This window comes from Pollicipes pollicipes, unplaced genomic scaffold (assembly GCF_011947565.3).
Source record: "Pollicipes pollicipes isolate AB1234 unplaced genomic scaffold, Ppol_2.1 Scaffold_4002;HRSCAF=4701_pilon_pilon_pilon, whole genome shotgun sequence".
In the NCBI taxonomy this organism is placed as follows: Eukaryota; Metazoa; Arthropoda; class Thecostraca; order Pollicipedomorpha; family Pollicipedidae; genus Pollicipes; species Pollicipes pollicipes.
This window is the reverse complement of record NW_023596420.1, coordinates 25,672,820-25,691,900: the sequence shown is the minus strand read 5'-3', so window position 1 is coordinate 25,691,900 and position 19,081 is coordinate 25,672,820. Positions and strand designations below refer to the sequence as shown.

Genomic DNA, 19,081 nt, shown 5'->3' with positions numbered 1-19,081 from the left:
TGTAGATTGTAGATTGTTTTTAGCGCGGAGATAACTTCACAGTTTTCGGTACTATCTCGTGATATTTTGCATAGGGTATGGCGGCGACTATTTTTGCGGTCTTGCACGAAACGTCTGGTGCAGAGTTCGGAAGATTGTGCGCGTTGGACATCGTGCGAGCCGGTTGGCTGCTGAAACAGCTGTAGCTAGTTGACATCGCGTTCAGTTGGTACCCAGGGTCAGCTGCACCCGCGGGGTTAAGTCGTCGAGGTCAGGGGATCTCCAACTCCCTGCTGGCCCGGCGCCCAACCGGTTGCAGGGTTTCCAGATCTGCATATTAACGGGCGCCTCCAGGACGTTGGACTCGCGGCGCACCCTGACCGGTTTGAGTCAGCTGACGCGACGCTAGAGGCCTGTCCAGCTGGCCGCCTGTCCGTGGCCGCCTGCCTGTCCCGGCGCCGGTGCCCCGGCCCAGCGGTGCCGACCCAGTCCCGCCGGAGGGCTGGGGCTCGCTCACACTGGGCGCATGTGCTGGGTCGGTAAATGCCTGTCTGTAAAGAACATGTCTGGAAACACACCGATTCTGACACATCGTTCCCCGGCTGCGTACAGAATGTGCCGCCGTATGTGACTTGCCGATGTGCCAACTCATGTGACGCGACCCGAGTCGTGACCGGGCATGGCGTCCTTGCCGCTGAGCGGCGCAGCGTCACATGTAACGAGCTTTCCACCGCTCCCAACCTGCACTCGCGAGCGCCGATCGCGTGACTCCCACCGCCCGTCGACGCCGGAAAAGCCGGCTCCTGCGCCCAACACTGTATGCAGTGTTAGGTTCGTTGTGTGGTGTGTTGAGAGGGGAGGGCTGACGCGAGTAGAATAAATCCTTTGTGTTTATTTTAATTGGCCACAAGTGTTATTTATAGCCAGCCACGTGGGTGAGCCGTGGGCCGCTCACGTGTGCCCCTGTGCCTGTTCACGGATCGCGACCAGCCATCTTGCGCTCGCGCTCTCTGAAGTCGTGCGGTATGTGGGCGTCGTGAACTGCTGCTGAATAAACCGGGGGCGCGTTCTGTAGTGGCGGGTATAACGCCCCCGCTCCTCTGACTCTCCCCTCGGCTGCTAGCTGCGGCCACCGTTGCTCCGTTAGTTCTGGCCGTAGTTGATCAGCCCGGTCCAGTCACCAGTCAGAGGATCAGGGCTCCAGCCGTCAACGGCCACCCAGCAACGCCTCAAAGACGGAACACGCTGCGAACTGCAGGAGAGCAAGTAGACTATGATACTTAAACCCAGTGTACGGTAACATTCAGGTTCGGATGGGAGGACAACTTCGGTGAAGGATGCGTGGGGTTCCAGCCTGCGCAGGGACAAATGCCCGTTATAATCGAGCTTGACTGATCCTGCATCTGGGCGGGACTGGTTAGCGCTATTCACACCAGAGCAGCGGTGCCAGACGTCTGTATGGCGTGGGCGCCGCGCATTTGGCTAACGAATGGACTGGCGGTTCGGCACGGCGATCGGCAGCGCATGGTCCGTCCCTGGTTATCGGCTGAAGCGAACTGCTGTCCCATCCTCCCCGATCTTCAGCTGAGAGGAGACTGCGGACAGGGCGCACTAGTCCAGCTGGCGCATTAGCTGGTGAGGGGGCCCCAAGCCTGATCCGTGCAGGTGGTCCACAGGAGCGTGGGATGGGGTCGGAATGTGGTGTCTGGCATTCGCTGCCGCGTCACGTTTTTCGTGGATGCCGGTCACATTTTCCTTGGGCAATGGGAACGCCGTCACGTGATGAAAATGTCAGAGGGAGTGCTGACAGTGTGTCTCGGGCACGAGCATTTCAGCGAGGTTCTTTTACAGGCCGGCGGTTAGTCCCTCTATTGGCCCACAGGGCATTCTCACAAGCCGGAGGGCGAGCAAGTCCCCTTTATATGCAACCTTTGCAACACAAGAGATGAGCCCCCTTCAAGCCAGCAGGGTCCTAAAAGCTTTAAATACTGCACGGCCCTTTCGCCATAGCACGCATTGAAACCTCCGGCATATTTGGAGGACATGTATAGGTTTGTAGCCTTCGTTTACCCTCGGCTGGATGTTCCGTTGTAAACACAGGAGATCGATGTAGACTGATACTGGCACTGACTTCTTTCCTTCCTTTTCAATTTAAGAAAAATGGAGCCTGGCGGCGAAAAAGAGATCGTCGGTTAGCCGCGAGGAGATCTCGCGATTGGTTAGCATCGTTGTGTTGCTTCACCAAGAATGGACGCTTCGATGCCTGGTTAAATGGCACTTTTTCCTGAAAAGCTGACTGTGCCAGATGTACTGGCGACATCCGCGAAATCTTGCAGCGCTGCAATACAAAAGTTATACACAGGTGTTCCCTTTTAACGAACTTTGAGTACGTTGTAGCTGGTTCTGTGGGAATATTTTACCTCATGCCGTAGGTGTTCCTGAAATGCATGGCGCCATGCCCGCCTCTCATCGGCGGATTCGTCGGTGGGGTCGCACCGATTCCTGCACTTCAAGGCGAGGCTCAATGCCTAGAATATTTTCTAAAACGTTTATTTGCTTTGAATATTGTTTCTGAATTGTAAAGCGCTATGCTGGCGCCTTACAACCCGGCGTCACGCCGGCGCTTTACACTGGCACTATGCCGGCATCCTGCACCGGTGCTCTGCTGGCGGCTTACGCTCTGGCGCTATGCTGGCGCCTTAATTACATTCTAGCGCCCTGCACTCTGGCGCTACTTGTGTGACGTTAACGCCTGGCGCTTTCCTCTTGCCCTCTTGTGCCACATAGGGCCTCTCAGTATCCAAAACAGACCCTCGGCCCCAGGTGCCTGCCCGGTGGCCGGGGGGGGGGGGGGGGGGCTCTCGGCCCCGTTGCACATCCCGCTGGTTGTGTCACCGTTTCGAAACGGTCAATGGACCTTTACCAGTTAAGACAGTGCTCAACAGCCAGCCACCCGTCGTAAACAAATTTAAGGCATCAAACGCGATGTTCTTAACAGGGCCCGATGTGCGTTTCACGAGACCATGTCGGGGAGAATCCGAGTGGCCAGTTTTCGCTGAGGTGTCATGAATGTATCCGCCCAAACACTGCGATGTCATTCCATTTCGGATGACGCTATATGTCGACACCCTAAGAGCCCCGTCACTCGCGATTTCAAGAGCCTGACTCAAAACGTCGACGGTTTATCCACTAGCTCGGTCCTAGAACTCGGTGCACGCAAGCCGTCCTCCGTACCGCCTCTTCCACTCAAGCTCTCACCAACACTTTATTGGAAAATGTATTATTCACGTTTTCGGTTCTTCTTTGCAGTTTAAACGACATGCGTGGAAACACGTATATGGCCTTGTTACCACCAGTCTGAGTAAAAATAAGATTACGCATCCATCGCTTCGACAATATCTAAATGCATAGCAGCCCGTCGCTCCGTTCAAAGCACAGGGCATCACTCTCGTCCAGCTCAACTCGAGAGCAAAGTTATCAAAGTGCGGCTCCGCGCGTGTGGACTCTCGCCGAGTCCCCCGGATAAAACGTCAACGTTCACACACAGCCTCACCTCGCGGCCTTCGCCTTGGTCTGCGGTCGAGCACAAACCACCTCAGCACCGTGACCCAGCGGCCACCTCACCGCAGACGGTTTCCCGCTCCGTCCAGCGAACCGGCCGCGCCCGGCCACTGGCACCCGACCTACAGCACAGCCGGCAGCGTCCGGAACGGGGCCGGACGCAGAGGCCACCGAGAGTCGCCCCCCGCCCGCAGAGTCGCAGAGGTCGCCCCTGCCCGCAGGCGCGGGGCGGCGGCACAGCGCCGACGGCCCACTCGGTAACAGCGGGCTCGCCACACTTGTAAGGGATCAGCGACAGACCATCCCGGATGGCACGGCGAATCGAGTCACGGCACGGCGAGCTCCAGTCCGGGACATCAGCGAAAGGCGCCACGCCGACTGGACCGTGCGTTCGGACCCACGCGGACAGAAGCAGTAGGGTCCATGCGGCCACACACGCGGACAAACGCAGTAGAGTCCGCGCGGCTACACGTGCAGACGTTCGGGCTCACGCGAACACGCAGAGGAGTCCGTGCGGCTACATACGCGGATGCTCATCTCTAAAGGAAAACAACTAGCTTTCATGAGCCACTCCTCTTGCGAGAGGCGACGAGACAAGGCGTCTCCAGAGCTTACAGCGACGCACGTACACACCTTATCAAACGGGGTCACTCGCGCCCCGCCTGCCGAGCACGGCAGGCGGGCGCAGCCCCGCGGCCCCGACGACGGCCGCTGTTGTACTGGAAGAGTTACACACTGGCGCCGACACCGGACGGAAAGAGCGGCGACTCGATCCGTGTCCAGAGCCGGTTAGCGGGCAGGTGCAGCACACGCCAATATCATGCCGGTGCAGCCGATCCTCCCAACCCTGAGACCGACGACGGGTCTGGTGATGCCCATCACACCTCAGAGCGGGGAAGAATCGCGACTCCAGTATCAGTATTGTGACTCCGGCCTTCCAGCGCCTCCGACGGCCGCACGCGCGCGCGCGGTGGGAGGTGAGCCAGCTGGTGACCCAACAGGCCGTTCCCGTCGGGGGCCGACGCGGCCGCCCGGAGCCCCCGCGTCCGTGTCGCCGCCGCAGCTGGTCCCGCCGCCCGCCGGCTAGTGCTGACTCGGCTCGCGGCCCTCGTACACCAGCCGCAGCGCCTGCGGGAGGCGCACACCTCGGTCAAACGACACAACCGGAGCTGTTCACCAGCCGCAGCGCCTGCGGGAGGCGCACACCTCGGTCAAACGACACAACCGGAGCTGTTCACCAGCCGCAGCGCGTGCGGGAGGCGCACACCTCGGTCAAACGACACAACCGGAGCTGTTCACTAGCCGCAGCGCCTGCGGGAGCCGCACACCTCGGTCACACGACACAACCGGAGCTGTTTACCAGCCGCAGCGCCTGCGGGAGGCGCACACCTCGCTCAGACGGCACAACCGGAGCTGTACACCAACCGCAGCGCCTGCGGGAGGCGCACACCTCGGTCAGACGACACAACCGGAGCCGTACACCAGCCGCAGCGCCTGCGGGAGCCGCACACCTCGGTCAAACGACACAACTGGAGCCGTACACCAGCCGCAGCGCCTGCGGGAGCCGCACATCTCGCTCAGACGACACAACCGGAGCCGCACACCAGCCGTAGCGCCTGCGGGAGCCGCACACCTCGGGCATACGACACAACCGGCGCCGCACACCAGCCGCAGCGCCTGCGGGAGCCGCACACCTCGGTCAAACGACACAACCGGAGCCGCACACCAGCCGCAGCGCCTGCGGGAGCCGCACACCTCGGTCAGACGACACAACCGGAGCTGTTCACCGGCCGCGAGACCCACTACAGCCGCACGACTCAGATAACAGGCAGCTTAAGGCGTACAACGGCTGCGCAGCCCGGGAATTTGCACGGCTCGGCCGGGTCCTAAGCGGGTGGCGTACACGGCCTGCACAGCCCGGGGCGACGCTGCTCGACGGGCTGCACAGACTCCCGTCTCTGCCCGGGTCTGGTGGGCACTACCGTTGAGCTGGGCGGCCAGCTCCGTGCTCTCTCCCTTTCCCTCCCTCTCTCCTCTTTCTCTCTCTCCCTCTCTCTCACCCTCTGCAGGGCGACAATCCAGTTGGCCGACTGGCGCCAGTCGTTGACGTGCGGTCCGGCGGTGAGTCGGACCATTCGCTGCTCCACCGAGCCCGCTGCCCGGTACGTCACCGACACAGACTCGGGCAGCGTCTGGCCGGGCACTGAGGCGACCGGCGCACCATCCGTTACACACCGGCACACACTGCACACCGTCAGATACACACGGCGCACCGTCCGTCACACACCGGTACACCCTCCGACACGCAGGGCACACGCGACACGTCGACTCACACGGCGCACCGTCCGTCACACACCGGAACACCCTCCGACACGCAGGGCACACGCGACACATCGACTCACGCTGCGCACCGTCTGTCACACCTGTCACAGGTGACTCGGGCAGTGGCCGATCCAGCGCTGTGGGGTCACTGTGCGGACCGTCACACACAGCTGGCACCGAGTCGGCCCGCCGCGCACGTGAGTGGGTACGGGCACAACAGCCGTACGCATGCCACAAGGCAGGGAGCAGATGATCACACGTAGGCCACAGAACAGGACATAGAAGACGGACCCTTACCTATCCATGCAGCGTTTAACTGTGATGTGGGTACAAGTAACTCTTACAGTGTCACACAAAATAAGCACATTCCAGTATTGTCTGGATCAGTTAAAGCACCAGTGTCACCTCAAATGGTTCCCCGCCAAGTACAAAGTCGTCACGAAAGCCAGAATTTATGCACAAAATAGTCACATCGTGTCTTCTAACATGCGGCTCAGTCCGTCTTTACATGTCGAGCACTCCCACACGTCAGTCGTACATGTCTCCTTAGCGTTTCAGTCTGACAGAAATGAAGCGGAACGTCAGGCAACAGCGGGCTGCAAGGCCGGGCTAGCGACGCGCACACCGTGGCGTCTGTGTCAGTGGCGTACAGCCGAGCCGCGCCGGACCGACCGGCACGGTGACCGGCCGCAGCGGCGGCGGTCGGTGCCACGCCTCCTCGGCCGCGCCCAGCCCGGCCGAGAGCTGCACACGCAAAGCTCATCACAGCACGACAGCCGGACGGCCGCGTGGCGCTCGCTCGAGTCACAAGGCTGCCACGCACAGCCACACAGTCACACAGCCGTCACGCAGCCACACAGCCGTCACACACACACAGCCACACAGCCGTCACACACACGCACAGCCACACGGCCGTTACACATAGCCACACTCCAGTCACACACAGCCACACATCCGTCACACGCAACCACATGCCCAAGCCACACAGCCGTCCTAAGAAGCTCGCAGCGAGGACACACGGAGCGACGGGACTGGAGCTGAAGGCGATAGCGACGAGGCAGCGTGTGAGGGCACGCTGCCGGAGCCGACAGAGAAGACCACGCAAAACAATAGAAACATAGATCGTGATTACGAACGAATTGAACAACGCTTGGCATAGTGCTTGGCGTAATGCTTGGCATAATGCTTGGTATAATGCTGGCTTGGCACCATGCTGTGCGCGACACAAATCACGGTTTTCCACCGCATGCGGTGCCGGTCGCCGGATCAGTCCATTTCTCGTATCGTACAGGAACATCGTTCACGTACCACATGGATCAAGGTCTGGTGTGACCACAGAGCTAAGTCGTAAATGGTGTACAGGTGGCGCTGCTCACGCCAGTCACATTCCGCAACCCGCTGAACAGGCAACGGAGAACATCAACGGCTACCAGATCGCTTGCCACGCAAAAATGAAAACAGCGCAATAAAAGCCGACGGATTCCCGGGACGCGGCACGTCACGACCTAGGCTGCCATGCCTTCCACGTATTATGGAAAGAGGCCATTCCAAGTGTCAACTGAGTCATCATAAGGCAATGCGTGCCCGGAAATTTGTCGCTTAAGTGGCGCTCTGGATGGCACGGCCTTCAGACTGTCCGGGTGCCTGGACGCTGAGTCACACGCACCACCGATAGGCCGCTGGCGCAGCGTGGCGACTGGTCCGGGTTCGGGCATTTGCCACGAGCTCATATAACCAGCTTGGTTTACGTGCTGTTTATTGTGCGCACACTATCGGTGACCGCTGAAAAACAGCCAGGCATAGGCACTGCTAGCGAGTTCACAGAGCCGTCCACTCCTTCAAGCCTCATCTATCACAACTTTCACTGCATAACCAGAGTTCCATTACGACATTCGGAAAGCGTCCGCACTTTCAACGCAAATATCCCATGGAAACCAAATCAGCGTAGCTAGCTATACTAGTCCATTAAATTATGATGATTAATCAACGTACCCTATCACGGGAGCATCACCAACGACATGGGCCCGGTGCGAGCGGGACCTCTCGGCAAGGGTGTCGGAGCGTCCCGCAACGTGCGACGGTCGGAGGAAGGCAACAGTACAGCCTCCCTATGGACTGCGCATGCCCTTCAGCGACGGTGTCTTGCCTTTGTCAGGCGTAAGGTGGCTTACACAGAGCTGATGCTCAAACTTGCTAGTGCGAGAAGGAGCCCATTGCCTCCGGTGACACATAAATGTGCAGCACAACGTACTTGCGCCCATGGAATTCTACGCATTGAAGCTGGCAATTCTCTCCCAGTCGAGATACACGAGAAGAATGTCTGAAATCGTTTAATTGTATGCGAATGCCTGCCGCAAAGCGTTGAGCCCTTGTGGCCTGTCAGGATTCAAAAAGGTCAGTAGGACATCGCTTCCAGGCAAGCTGGTCGCTATGGCAGCAGATGTAGACCAAGATGCAGCCACACGGTAATAAAGATTGAGCGGGAAAAGAAGTGAGCACGTTTCAAAGACTGCAACATCCTGTGTTACTTAAAGGGAATGTTTCACATCTGAAGATATCAAAGCATCAGATATGATGAAACAAGATTGCTTACAACTAATGGCATACTTTTCCACAAAAATGACTACTCCATACAACACAAGTTCTCTGTTTGGCGGACATGTTCCTCGATACGTTATTGTTTGATTACATCATCGTACCTTGCACAGCATTGATTGAGAGCGAATCGGCGGCTGCTACGCCTGGAAATCATGCTCACGAACGCCAGATATAAACGACTCTACCACTACATTTTTTTTTTTACCTTGATTGTCGCAAGTCTCATGAAATGACAGGATTTCGGTGACCTTATTCTGACTTAATGACTACCAGTGATGTTGAAATACTCCCCATACTCATCTTTGCAAACTTTCTCAGGAACCAGCGAGTTTTAGGTCTAAAAAGGAAATGGCCGAGAGCTTCACCGAGAGGTCTTCAATACGACTAGTTCAGTTCAAAACCTCATACACATGTGAAACTCTTCTTTTCAACTGCTGCCACGTCAAATGCAAGCTCGTGTTTTTGCCGGAGCCATGCTTGTCAAAAGCCGACATCTTGTGTCAACACACACAGCATCGAAGCACACTACATGGCTGAAATCGAGAGGTGGTCCGTTTTGCAGGCTACACTGAAGACAAACCCCCACGTACATGTTCTAATAATCGCGCAAGATCCTGAGGTAAATACCTTATGGTAAATCAACAGCCAGGTGCCACCCATGTCTCTACGGCCCCGCTCATCGACGCACAACCGACAGCAGCCCGGGTTGGCATTGGCAATTAGCACAAGTTGGCGGCATGTCGCGGGTCGCACCTGTCTGCCGTCACAGCAAACCCGCGCTTCTTATGACGCCGATGTCGCGACATTCCCGTGTTGTAACCAACCCGTCGCAAACCGATAGATAAAGAATGCGAAGAGCTGGAAAGGTTGGGTATGCTACTTCCTTTGCTCCCTCTACATTAGCGCCTTTACAAGTGACCTGCGCCGATCCTACTGGCGATCCCACCCGGTCCGTGAATGGTCAAACGTAAAATGGAGGCAAAACGGAGTCATTGCGTCACCCGGCACTTGCATGACTTTTGGGCTCGCCTTCGGTGTGCATGATGTACAAAAGCATTCCATGTTTTGATGGCAGCCGCCCGAGTCGAACGGCAAAACATACGAACATTTTTCAACAAGACGCCGGTAAAACCCACGTGGCTGCGACACATGAAGCTTTCGCCGGAGACGGCTTGGCCAGTCAGACCGACGGAGCTGGGGCCCCCTAGTGCGACGCGACGCGGCCAGCGGATACTCACCGTCACCATCGTCCGAGCAGTCTAGAGGAAGGAAACAAACGTAAATGACCGGTACACGAGCGGGATTGTTCACTCCTTGGTCCATTACAGCTTTTCCCAAAACACATGCAACATGACTAAATAATCCGCCGGGCTTTCTGGCAATGCGATTTTCACAATAGGTCTCGAGGGGGAAAGCTAAAATGCATCAAGCATGACGTTTACAGAAACATCGCAGCGAAACTGCCCCGTCAATGAGTTGCTATGGTTTATGGATCAATACTGCCATCACCTGACATTCTCTGCGAAGGCGGTACCAAGGACCACTTGTAACGGACATGCGCAGTACAAATTTGAACACATAACCTGCATGAACAGAGGCACGTAAGCCTGGACGAAGCTGGGGAGTAAGTGGTTTTGGTCGGACCTGTGAGTCGTGGGAAGGCCAGATCTGTTGTGGTACTTTTACACCAATTATTCCGTGTCGCGGCGATGACGATTACTGTAGTTGCGTACGCTCCATACGGGGCGCGTGACCCTGCCGGGACGAAGACAACATGGCTTCGCCGCACGGCGACCATAGTCCTGCAGCGCCACGCTGCCGGAACACGGGCACAGGTACGCCCTGCTCTGCTCTGTCGCTCGGTGTCGGCGGCAATGTTCGATAGCGGTGTGTGGGTCGAACCGCGTGACGTGACCGACCGGCCGTTCCATCGGCACCGGGGCAGCACGCGCAGATCCGAAGATTGCGTTGGTCGTGGCATCTTGGAGGGAGCCGGGTTTGGGTGTGCTGGCTTAGAGCCGACTTCGTCCCTTCCATCGCCCGAGATTCCCGCCCGGCGAGGCGGTGCAGGAGGCCTTAAAAGTGCACTGCGCCGACGAATACCCGGACAGTTAATACCCAGCCCGTGCTCCACTGGCGGACTGCCGTCGTGCGGGCCATCCTAACGGTCAACTTCAATAGAGCGGGGTATGATGGCCAAAGCACGTCAGCTCTCAACAGAGCCCGTGCTCCACTGGCGGACTGCGGTCGTGCGGGTCATCCTAACGGTCAACTTCGATAGAGCGGGGTATGATGGCCAAAGCACGTCAGCTCTCAACAGAGCCCGTGCTCCACTGGCGGACTGCGGTCGTGCGGGTCATCCTAACGGCCGACTTCAATAGAGCGGGGTATGATGGCCACAGCACGTCAGCTCTCAACAGAGCTCGTGCTCCACTGGCGGACTGCGGTCGTACAGGTCAGCTTAACGACCAACTTCAAGAGAGCGGGGTATGATGGCCAAAGCACGTCAGCTTTCGACTGAGCCCGTGCAGTGAACAGCAGCCGTGCTGGTGCCGGCGACATCTCCCAGCAGAGAGCATTGCAGCATGTCCCCCGATGTGGCAGCACTGGCGATCGGTGCCAGTGACCGACGCCACGACTGGAGCTGATCATAACGGGTACGACCTCGTCGTGTCCGGATACCGTGGGACGAGGTAACTCCTCGTAACCGTCACGGTAGTGACGCGCAGGGGAGGACAGTCCGGGCCCGAGGCGGTGTGGGCGGCAGGTCCCGCCACCATCGCCACACAAACACCCCGCGTCCACGCCACAACAGACCCCTCCGTCTCCTGAGCATTGAGCATCTGCTGAGCATCATGTTCTCCGGCAGCTGGCGGTCAGGCACAGATCACGTACTGTGTGTCTGACGTGACCCGCCGACATATGACGATAAAAATGGTCTTATGTTTCCGCTACATTGCACAAAGACCTTGTGGACTCTCGACGAATCAGTCTGCGAAATTGTCAGGTCTGCGGTGTCGGACATAACCCTGTACGGAACTGTCCACTTAAATATGCAGATATGCACAAAACATCGCTCCAGTTCCGGCGAGTGATTTACGCGGTCAGCTCGACCGCACAACACACCCAAGGTCGAGAACGAGCCGACAGGCACGGCTCGGTGAGGGGCACGGCCGGGCACCGGGCCGCGACTCACCGTACTCGATGGTCGACTGGGTCACCTGGGCGGTCACAATGCGCGACACCTCCACCCGCTCCGGCACTGGGTCGCCGCAGGTCGGCTCGAACCGCAGGAAGCGGTGGTCGGCGCTGACCGTGGCCAGGCACAGCACCGTCTGCTCTCCGCTGGTCACGTCAAACTGGGCGCCTGCCAACGGACGCGACGTGGCAACTCAGAGCTGTACGCTGACGGCGCCCGGCTGCAGACGGACGCTGGCAGCCGGTGCAGTATCACTGCACCGCTACAGACAGCGTCCGGCGCCCGGCTCCCAACGGACGCTGGCACCCGGTGCAGTATCACTGCACTGGTACGGACAACGTACGGCGCCCGGCTCCCAACGGACGCTGGCACCCGGTGCAGTATCACTGCACTGGTACGGACAGCGCCCGGCGCCCGGCTGCCGACGGACGCTGGCAGCCGGTGCAGTATCACTGCACTGGTACGGACAGCGCCCGGCGCCCGGCTGCAGACGGACGCTGGCAGCCGGTGCATTATCACTGCACCGCTACAGACAACGTTCGGAACACGCACGCTGTCTGTAGCATAGTACGTATACCTGCACCTGGCTCGTCAAAGATCGCCGGCATGCATCCGACATGTTCGTGAGGCGTATACACAGAAAGCACGCATTAAAGACCAGTTACATTACAATGCCAAGCCCACACGAAATAGCTGGCAATAGCACAAACCTCCACAGTACACATCATCTTGGAATAGCCATATACGGCACCGCTTACCCCGCCAGAGCCGCTGGAGCATCGCACCCACCCTGCGTCAGCAGCTTCAGACTGCTGTTGAAGAAGTCGTTCTCCGCTGTGGTGACGTCCGAGCAGCGGAAGCACTGGCGGACTGGGTCCACGAAGCACATGCGGGGCAGCATCACGCGCGCCTGGCAGCACTGGCCGCAGAAGATCTGACCGCACCGGCGACAGTGGTGGCGCCGCTTCAGGAAGTCGAACTTGAGGCCGCACTTGCTGTTGGAGCACTCGGAGGTCTGAAGCGGGAGACACAGGCTCTAAACACGAGCAGGACGAAGTGCGAGACTGTGACCGTGACACAGACCATGCCACAGGCACCCATAGCCCAATCGGTTAGAGCGCCTGCTCCCTAATATTCCCGCGGTGGCGTTTGTGAGTTCGAGCCGTCGCGGAACTCGCTATCTGCCCCTGGCCGGCATGGCCTGTAGCCGTCAGCAGTAGCCGCACAAGGTCACATGAGGTCAGGGGGAGGGACGGACCATGCCGAGCACCATGGGTCCTGACTCAAGAAATCTGTCCAAAGAAAATGTTGGAGCCGGGCGGCGAGTCAGCCACTCCTGGTGCGGCCACCGTTGCTGCGAGCGCTGCTCAGTAGTGAGTGTCGTAACAGCCGCGTCGCTGAGCCGGACGGGGAGTCTTAATGGTGGGATAATGTTTGGAATCGCCATGCAGTGGCACAGCACAGCGGGTTGTATTCAAACTAAAACTTTGAGGAATGATTCAGCATAATGAAAAATGCATAATTAAAAGTGAGATGACATGAAACAGAAGAGGACTGGAGCTGGACTTCAGGTTGGGGTCCTGGTTTGGAAAGGCAAATTCTCAGTGCAGGGCGCCGGAAGTGCAGTGGTTAACGCGTCTGCGTTAACCACTGCGCGTCTGGGAAACCGGAGGTACGGGGTCCGACTCCCCGCGGTGCCCACCCTTCCTGCCAGGGTGAGAGGCAGGCGACGCCATATAGCCCCCGCTGCTGAGTGCGTCGTAAAGCCCCAATGACACAAACACATCCACATCCACACCCACACCCATCCCCACACCCACACAAATCCTGAGTGTGCATGTCCCGATGATAAAAAGTGGAATTTTAAGAGCTATGAAGACATGAAATTTCAAACCGTGCATCTAAAACCACAGAAATTACCGGCAGCTGGCATCTGAAGAACAGGGCACATCTCAAACTGCTAGCATTGCACAGGTCATGCTGTGGGGATTGTCAAATCTTTAACCGAAAAAAAATATAATAATAAAAATAAGAGCACACACTTCTGGAGGCAGAAAATCCAGCAGAAGTCTCCATTTCTAATACTGTGCCGGTGCACTACAGGTAGTTATTCACTCAAATGAAATATGACTATTCAGTGCCCAGGGTTTTTAAAGGCAGTGTTTCATATTTATATGGGGCTTTGGACTGAAATAGGCACCTCAAAGAAACTTTGGTGCTGCTCACAGCCCTGCCCTTTGTAAGGCTCATGCCCCTATGCTGTCTAAGGCTACACGCACGTGAAAATGGCGTAAGGCATACCTGGGAGTTTTTCAGTCACCTCGACATTCATGATGGCATAATAGCATCAGTCAAATCCTGCCACTCCATAAGCTGTGTTGGCACATCAATGCTGAGAAAAATGCAACTGTTGAGGTGTACATATCTGGCGTTCTGGTGTTTGTGAGCTGGATTTCCAGACATAATCCGGGTTTAATAGCCCTCAATTTGCCATCAATCAATGTTGTGCAAGGGAAAATGACGATCAAACCGTGACATATTGAGCATATTTACTACACAGAGCACTGTGCTGTTGAGAGCAGTTTTTTCTACTGAAAAAGTATACCAATAGTTATAAGTGAGCTGTTTCATCATATCTGATGCTTGCTTCAATATCTTCAAATGTGACACACCTCAACATGCGCTCGGGTGGGGGTCAATTTGACTCCCGAAAGTTTTTCCAGAGTGATTTCCGAACGGCGGGGCGTCGCATTTTGCATAGCTTTAGACAACTGAATGGCGGATCGTTTGGTATGAACAATATAGATGCACCTTGCAAAGTCGCTGACCTATGGCAGGTCAAAGTCACGCCATGGTTTCAGCGAAGGCAATTTGTAGGGGATCGTTCAATCTGATGCAGCAACAGAGTGTTAGATGAAGCCATGCATTTCTGAGATACCATTTTAGGGAACTTAACTATTGAATGAGCAAATTATGTTGACCTACGGTCAGGTATAAAGGTCAGACTAAGGTTAAACCAACCTGTTTTATTACTCTAGGGCTTGCTGTATGGGATAGTTTCTGGTGCTTATTTCAAATTTATTAATGGCAGGAACCACATAATACACCTTCCAAGGACTTCTTAGAGGTCAGAATAGGTTATTGACATGAAATACCCAGGTAAACATTTTGTTTTCAGGAACACACTGCTTAGCGTGAACCTCGTCGCCTATTCAAATGCAGAACATCAAAGCAATCTTGTATTATTTTGGTCACCATGACCTTCAAAAGGTCATTCGTCACTGTGCTGAAATGAGCAAGTGACCTTTTGCTTAGGAACAGTTATATAGGTTCTGGGTGCACTTTGGAGACCAACCTAGAATTCGACCTTATTTGATCTTATTTGACCTGAAGGTCATGACTTAGGCACATCAAACTTTGACCCAAGTGATTTCACATACAGGTCAACACACCTTGTGAATTTGGTGTCTCCAGCTCTCTTAGTTCCCAAGATCTCAGGAAGGTCAAATTGCCCCCCCCCCACCCCCCACCTGAGCAAAGGGCATCTCGCCGGCCACCCGAACGCGTGTTACAAGCGCTCGGGTGGGGGTCAAATTGATCCCCCGAAGGATTTTCCAGAATGGTTTCCGAACGACGCGGCGTAGCCGCGCAAAATTTGGCACAGCTGTAAACACTTGAAAAGCGGATCGTCTGACATAAAAATCAAATGTATCTTGTAAGGTCACTGACCTTTGGCAGGTCAAAGTCAGAACATGGTTTCAGCGAGGGCAATATCTAGCGAATCATTCAATCTGACACAACAACAGAGCATTTGACGAAGCCATACACCTCTAGTCTTAGGCACAACAAACATTAAATGAGCAAATTGCATCAACCTAAGGTCAGGTATGAAGGTGAGAACAACATAAAACCAACCTGATTTATTACTGTAGGGCTTGCTGTATGAGATAGTTTTTGGTGCTCACTTCAAATCTGTTGATGGCAGGAACCACATCGTACATCTTCCATTGACTTCTCAGAGGTCAGAACAGGTCACTGATCTAAGATGACCCCAGCTGACATTTTGTTTTAGGAACATACTGCCTAGCATAATCTTTGTTGCTTATTCAAATGCAAAACTCAGAGCAGTGTTGTATGATTTTAGTCACCATGACCTTCAAAAGGTCAAACAAGGTCAGTGACCTCAAATCAGCTTGTGAGCTCTTGCCTAGAAACAGTTGCCTATGTTCTGGGGGCACTTTGGAGACCAACCTGGAATTTGACCTTGTCTGACCTTATTTGACCCAAAAGTCATGACCTAGAAAGCTCAAACCTCGACCCAAGTGAGTTAATGTATGGGTCAAGACACCCTGTAAATTTGGCGTCTCTAGCTCTCATAGTTCTCAGGATCTCACAGGGGGTCAAATTGACTCCCCAACCAAGCAAAGGGTACCTAGCCAGCCACCCAGGCATATGTCAATAGAGCAGGAAAATCTCTGACCCATCTGACTAGTGCCTAGTATGAAACCTAGCTCTTAGCGCTTCCATTTCATAGCACTAGTCAGTGTTTGCAGTAGACGCCAGTTGTATTCCGGCACGTAAAGACATCGCACAGTGACAACGGCAGTGATCGGATGCAAAGTGCAGATGGCATGACTTCTCAAACATAGCCAAATGAGTTATGTCAAATATGTGCAACATGTCCAATTTTCCAATTAGATTAATCAAAAGAAGTATGTTCAATCTTTTGTTTTCAGGAATTAGGAACGTGATTATGCACATTTTATAGCTTCTAGATTATTGTTGGTATCATGAGACAACTGCCTATGCTGATATAGTGTGCAGTGCCAGGGAGTACTCATTAACATTTACTCACAAACATGTGACTAGGTGAAGAAAGTCTCAGTTAACAAATACTATGTTCCGGCCCTCTCTCTAGAGAGCCGGATCTCCAAGTTGTTTTTCTTAAATACCATAAATTGATAATAGATCATAAATATATAGATAATCTATCTATTAACTGATAATAAGTAGATATGTGTTTAGATAATATTGTAGCAAATTCATATTCTTAAGTCAGGCATTAATGAACAGCTCTGTGTACTATGGTGGACAGGGCTGGTCCAGCCTGGTCACCTGTTTATGGGTGAATGGCAGAAAAAGAGAAAACACCCATATTTTGGCTACAGAAGTAGCTCTTGTTATCTTCCCAGAAACCCAGGCCTAATCAAAACCCTGATGACTGTGAACAGACCTGGCAACTTAATAAGTTAAGTGGCCCTTGATTTTCTGGACATGCCTGCAGGCATGCCCCTGCAGCATCATATGATATAATAAGATCTATATGATCTAAATGAATGTCTGATCTGTCAGTATGTCAATATGAATATGACTTGTGTATTGTAGTGAACATGCAGAACCTATCCATAGTTCAAAGCGAACATGCAGAATGTGGGACGGCAGTGGGGCACACATGCCACACATATATCACAAGGATATTTTAGCTGAATGGATGATTTTGTGCTTCACAGTTAACTTGCACACATGTTGTTCTGATGGGGAAAACAGCCAAACAGAACTTAACAATAACATTTACTTCATGAACATCCCAGCTTGACCCTGCATGACAAAAGCTGCACAGTTACCTAACTGGATTGTACAAATCCCTCTAGCTTTTTAAAAGACGGCATAGCTTACCTCCTTGTCTGGAGACCATGTTGGTTCTTTCAACTCAAACGGACTTCTTTCAGTGTTGTTAATGGGTATTATGCGCAGGCCAGACTTTGACTTTGTGAGCTTTTTGTTTCCAGAGCCTCTCACTTCATTTTCTGATCTTAGCCCATCTGCCATTACCAAACCGAGGTGTACGCTGGTATCACAGCAGTGCGGAGTGTGGTGAAACGCGCTCTCGCATCCAACCGTGTACGAGCAGAAACAACCGTAGCCCCGCCTAACTACACCCGCACACCAAATGGGTGAAACTATTAACTAGAACCAGGGAGCGGAAGACCCATAGGGGGCGGTTTTCACAACAAAACCGCCGCAAGGTCATTCAGCTGTTCACCCACAATGCTTCGTAGAGATGGGCATTACTTCCCCAAAGGTTTTATGGTAGAAAAAGGGAGTATAAGGAAACCAAGATTAGCTCATATTTGTTTAATCTATTACATTTTTGCGCATATGCTTCAAGCGTTGTACACGTCTGGATGTAAAGCCGTCGAAAATGGTTTTCGTAGCAACAATATTAGTTTAGCATCAGCTGATAACAATCACTGCTAGTTTTTGTAGTTAGCTACTAGTTTGTCAACAGACAGCGGCGCGGGCAAGAGGGAGCGCAGGCAGGGGTGCAGACAGGGGGGGGGGGGGGGCGCAGAGGGCATATTCCTTTTTAACGTCCGCTCGGGACTAGCGTTCGAGTGCCCATTTGAAGGCCCCGAAGCAGGTCGTATTTTAATCCTCGCTGTGAAGAAAGGGTTAGCGTACGGGGAATCTATTGCATATTTTGGCACCCAAAAATGTCCCTGGCATTTCTGGTTTCGGAGCAGCGGGGGCTTTCGTAGAACACTGCACGTCGATCCACAGCCTGCACGGGCGGCGGACGGCAGCCAATGATGCCACGGAACGCACGTAGTGGGCCGACATTGTTACATTAGGGGGACTCTTACATCATAAATATGTAGTGAAACACGTAAATCTACATGCCATGTTACCCCTAGTTGAACAAGGAACATGCCGGTTCAGGTTCCCTATCACTGCGAGACGTTGTCTGGTAACCATGAACGTGTGAAGCTGAAAAGTTCGGTGTTCGGGAAAAACTGAGATTTGGCCTGGCAGGATAAGGTGTATTATATTACTGACCTGGTAGCATAACATGCACCACAAGTCACGATATCATGTTGGGACGAGCCCATTGCTGTTCTGCTAAGCTCTATCTTTGTTAAGTTGGAAATGGTAAGGGGTCGCATCGACCTCCCACCAGTCCGCGTTATGAAAAATCGACGAATCAGGGCGGGAATTGAAGGGAGTGTTCCACATTTATATGTGGTTTTGAACTGAAAGAGCTCTAATGAAGAAATTTCGGTGCTCTCCACATCCCTGCCGTTCTTAAGGCCTACGCCCCTCTAGTTTCTGAGCTATATGCCCGCGAAAATGGGGAGAGAATATGGGGTATAGTATTTTAGTCACCTCGATATTCATGACGTCATAATAGCGTTATTCAATTCCTGTCATTCTACAAGTCATGTGGCGATCGAGGGCGAGAAAAATATAAGTGTCGAGGCGCTCATATCTGGCCTTCGTGAGTGCAAATTCCAGGTATAACGGTCGCCAACTGGCTCTCAATCAATGATGTAAAAGGTACGATGATATGCTCAAGCCATGACGTCCACATACACACACACACACACACAACACACACACACACACACATACACACACACACAC

The 19,081-nt window shown here is 54.1% G+C and overlaps 2 protein-coding genes across 2 annotated transcripts in view; one reads left to right on the top strand and one right to left on the bottom strand.

Annotated features, from left to right (window-relative positions):
* LOC119094602 (golgin subfamily A member 5) overlaps positions 1 to 1,073 on the top strand; it is a 5,594-nt gene extending 4,521 nt beyond the window's left edge. Inside the window, exon 6 of the mRNA XM_037217667.1 lies at positions 1 to 1,073. This exon is cut by the window's left edge and continues 215 nt beyond it. The gene's annotated coding sequence lies outside the window, so the exon portion shown is untranslated.
* A 2,158-nt stretch (positions 1,074 to 3,231) lies between these two features.
* Positions 3,232 to 17,488, bottom strand: LOC119094288 (zinc finger FYVE domain-containing protein 21). Its single transcript, XM_037217360.1, has 6 exons — positions 17,336 to 17,488; positions 12,449 to 12,674; positions 11,657 to 11,827; positions 9,699 to 9,719; positions 5,601 to 5,743; positions 3,232 to 4,668 (listed from the first exon to the last, which is right to left on the bottom strand). The coding sequence occupies exons 1-6, from the start codon at positions 17,486 to 17,488 to the stop codon at positions 4,624 to 4,626; spliced, it is 759 nt and encodes a 252-aa protein (XP_037073255.1). The 3' UTR covers positions 3,232 to 4,623.
* Between the last annotated feature and the right edge of the window lie 1,593 nt (positions 17,489 to 19,081).

Excerpts from the sequence above, each read along its gene's own strand:
- LOC119094288 (XM_037217360.1), bottom strand. The coding sequence starts at position 17,488 with ATGGCAGATGGGCTAAGATCAGAAAATGAAGTGAGAGGCTCTGGAAAC. Across the intron at positions 12,675-17,335 it reads CATGGTCTCCAGACAAGGAG|ACCTCCGAGTGCTCCAACAG; the intron begins GTAAGCTATGCC and ends CTCCCGCTTCAG. Across the intron at positions 5,744-9,698 it reads CTGCTCGGACGATGGTGACG|TGCCCGGCCAGACGCTGCCC; the intron begins GTGAGTATCCGC and ends CGGTCGCCTCAG.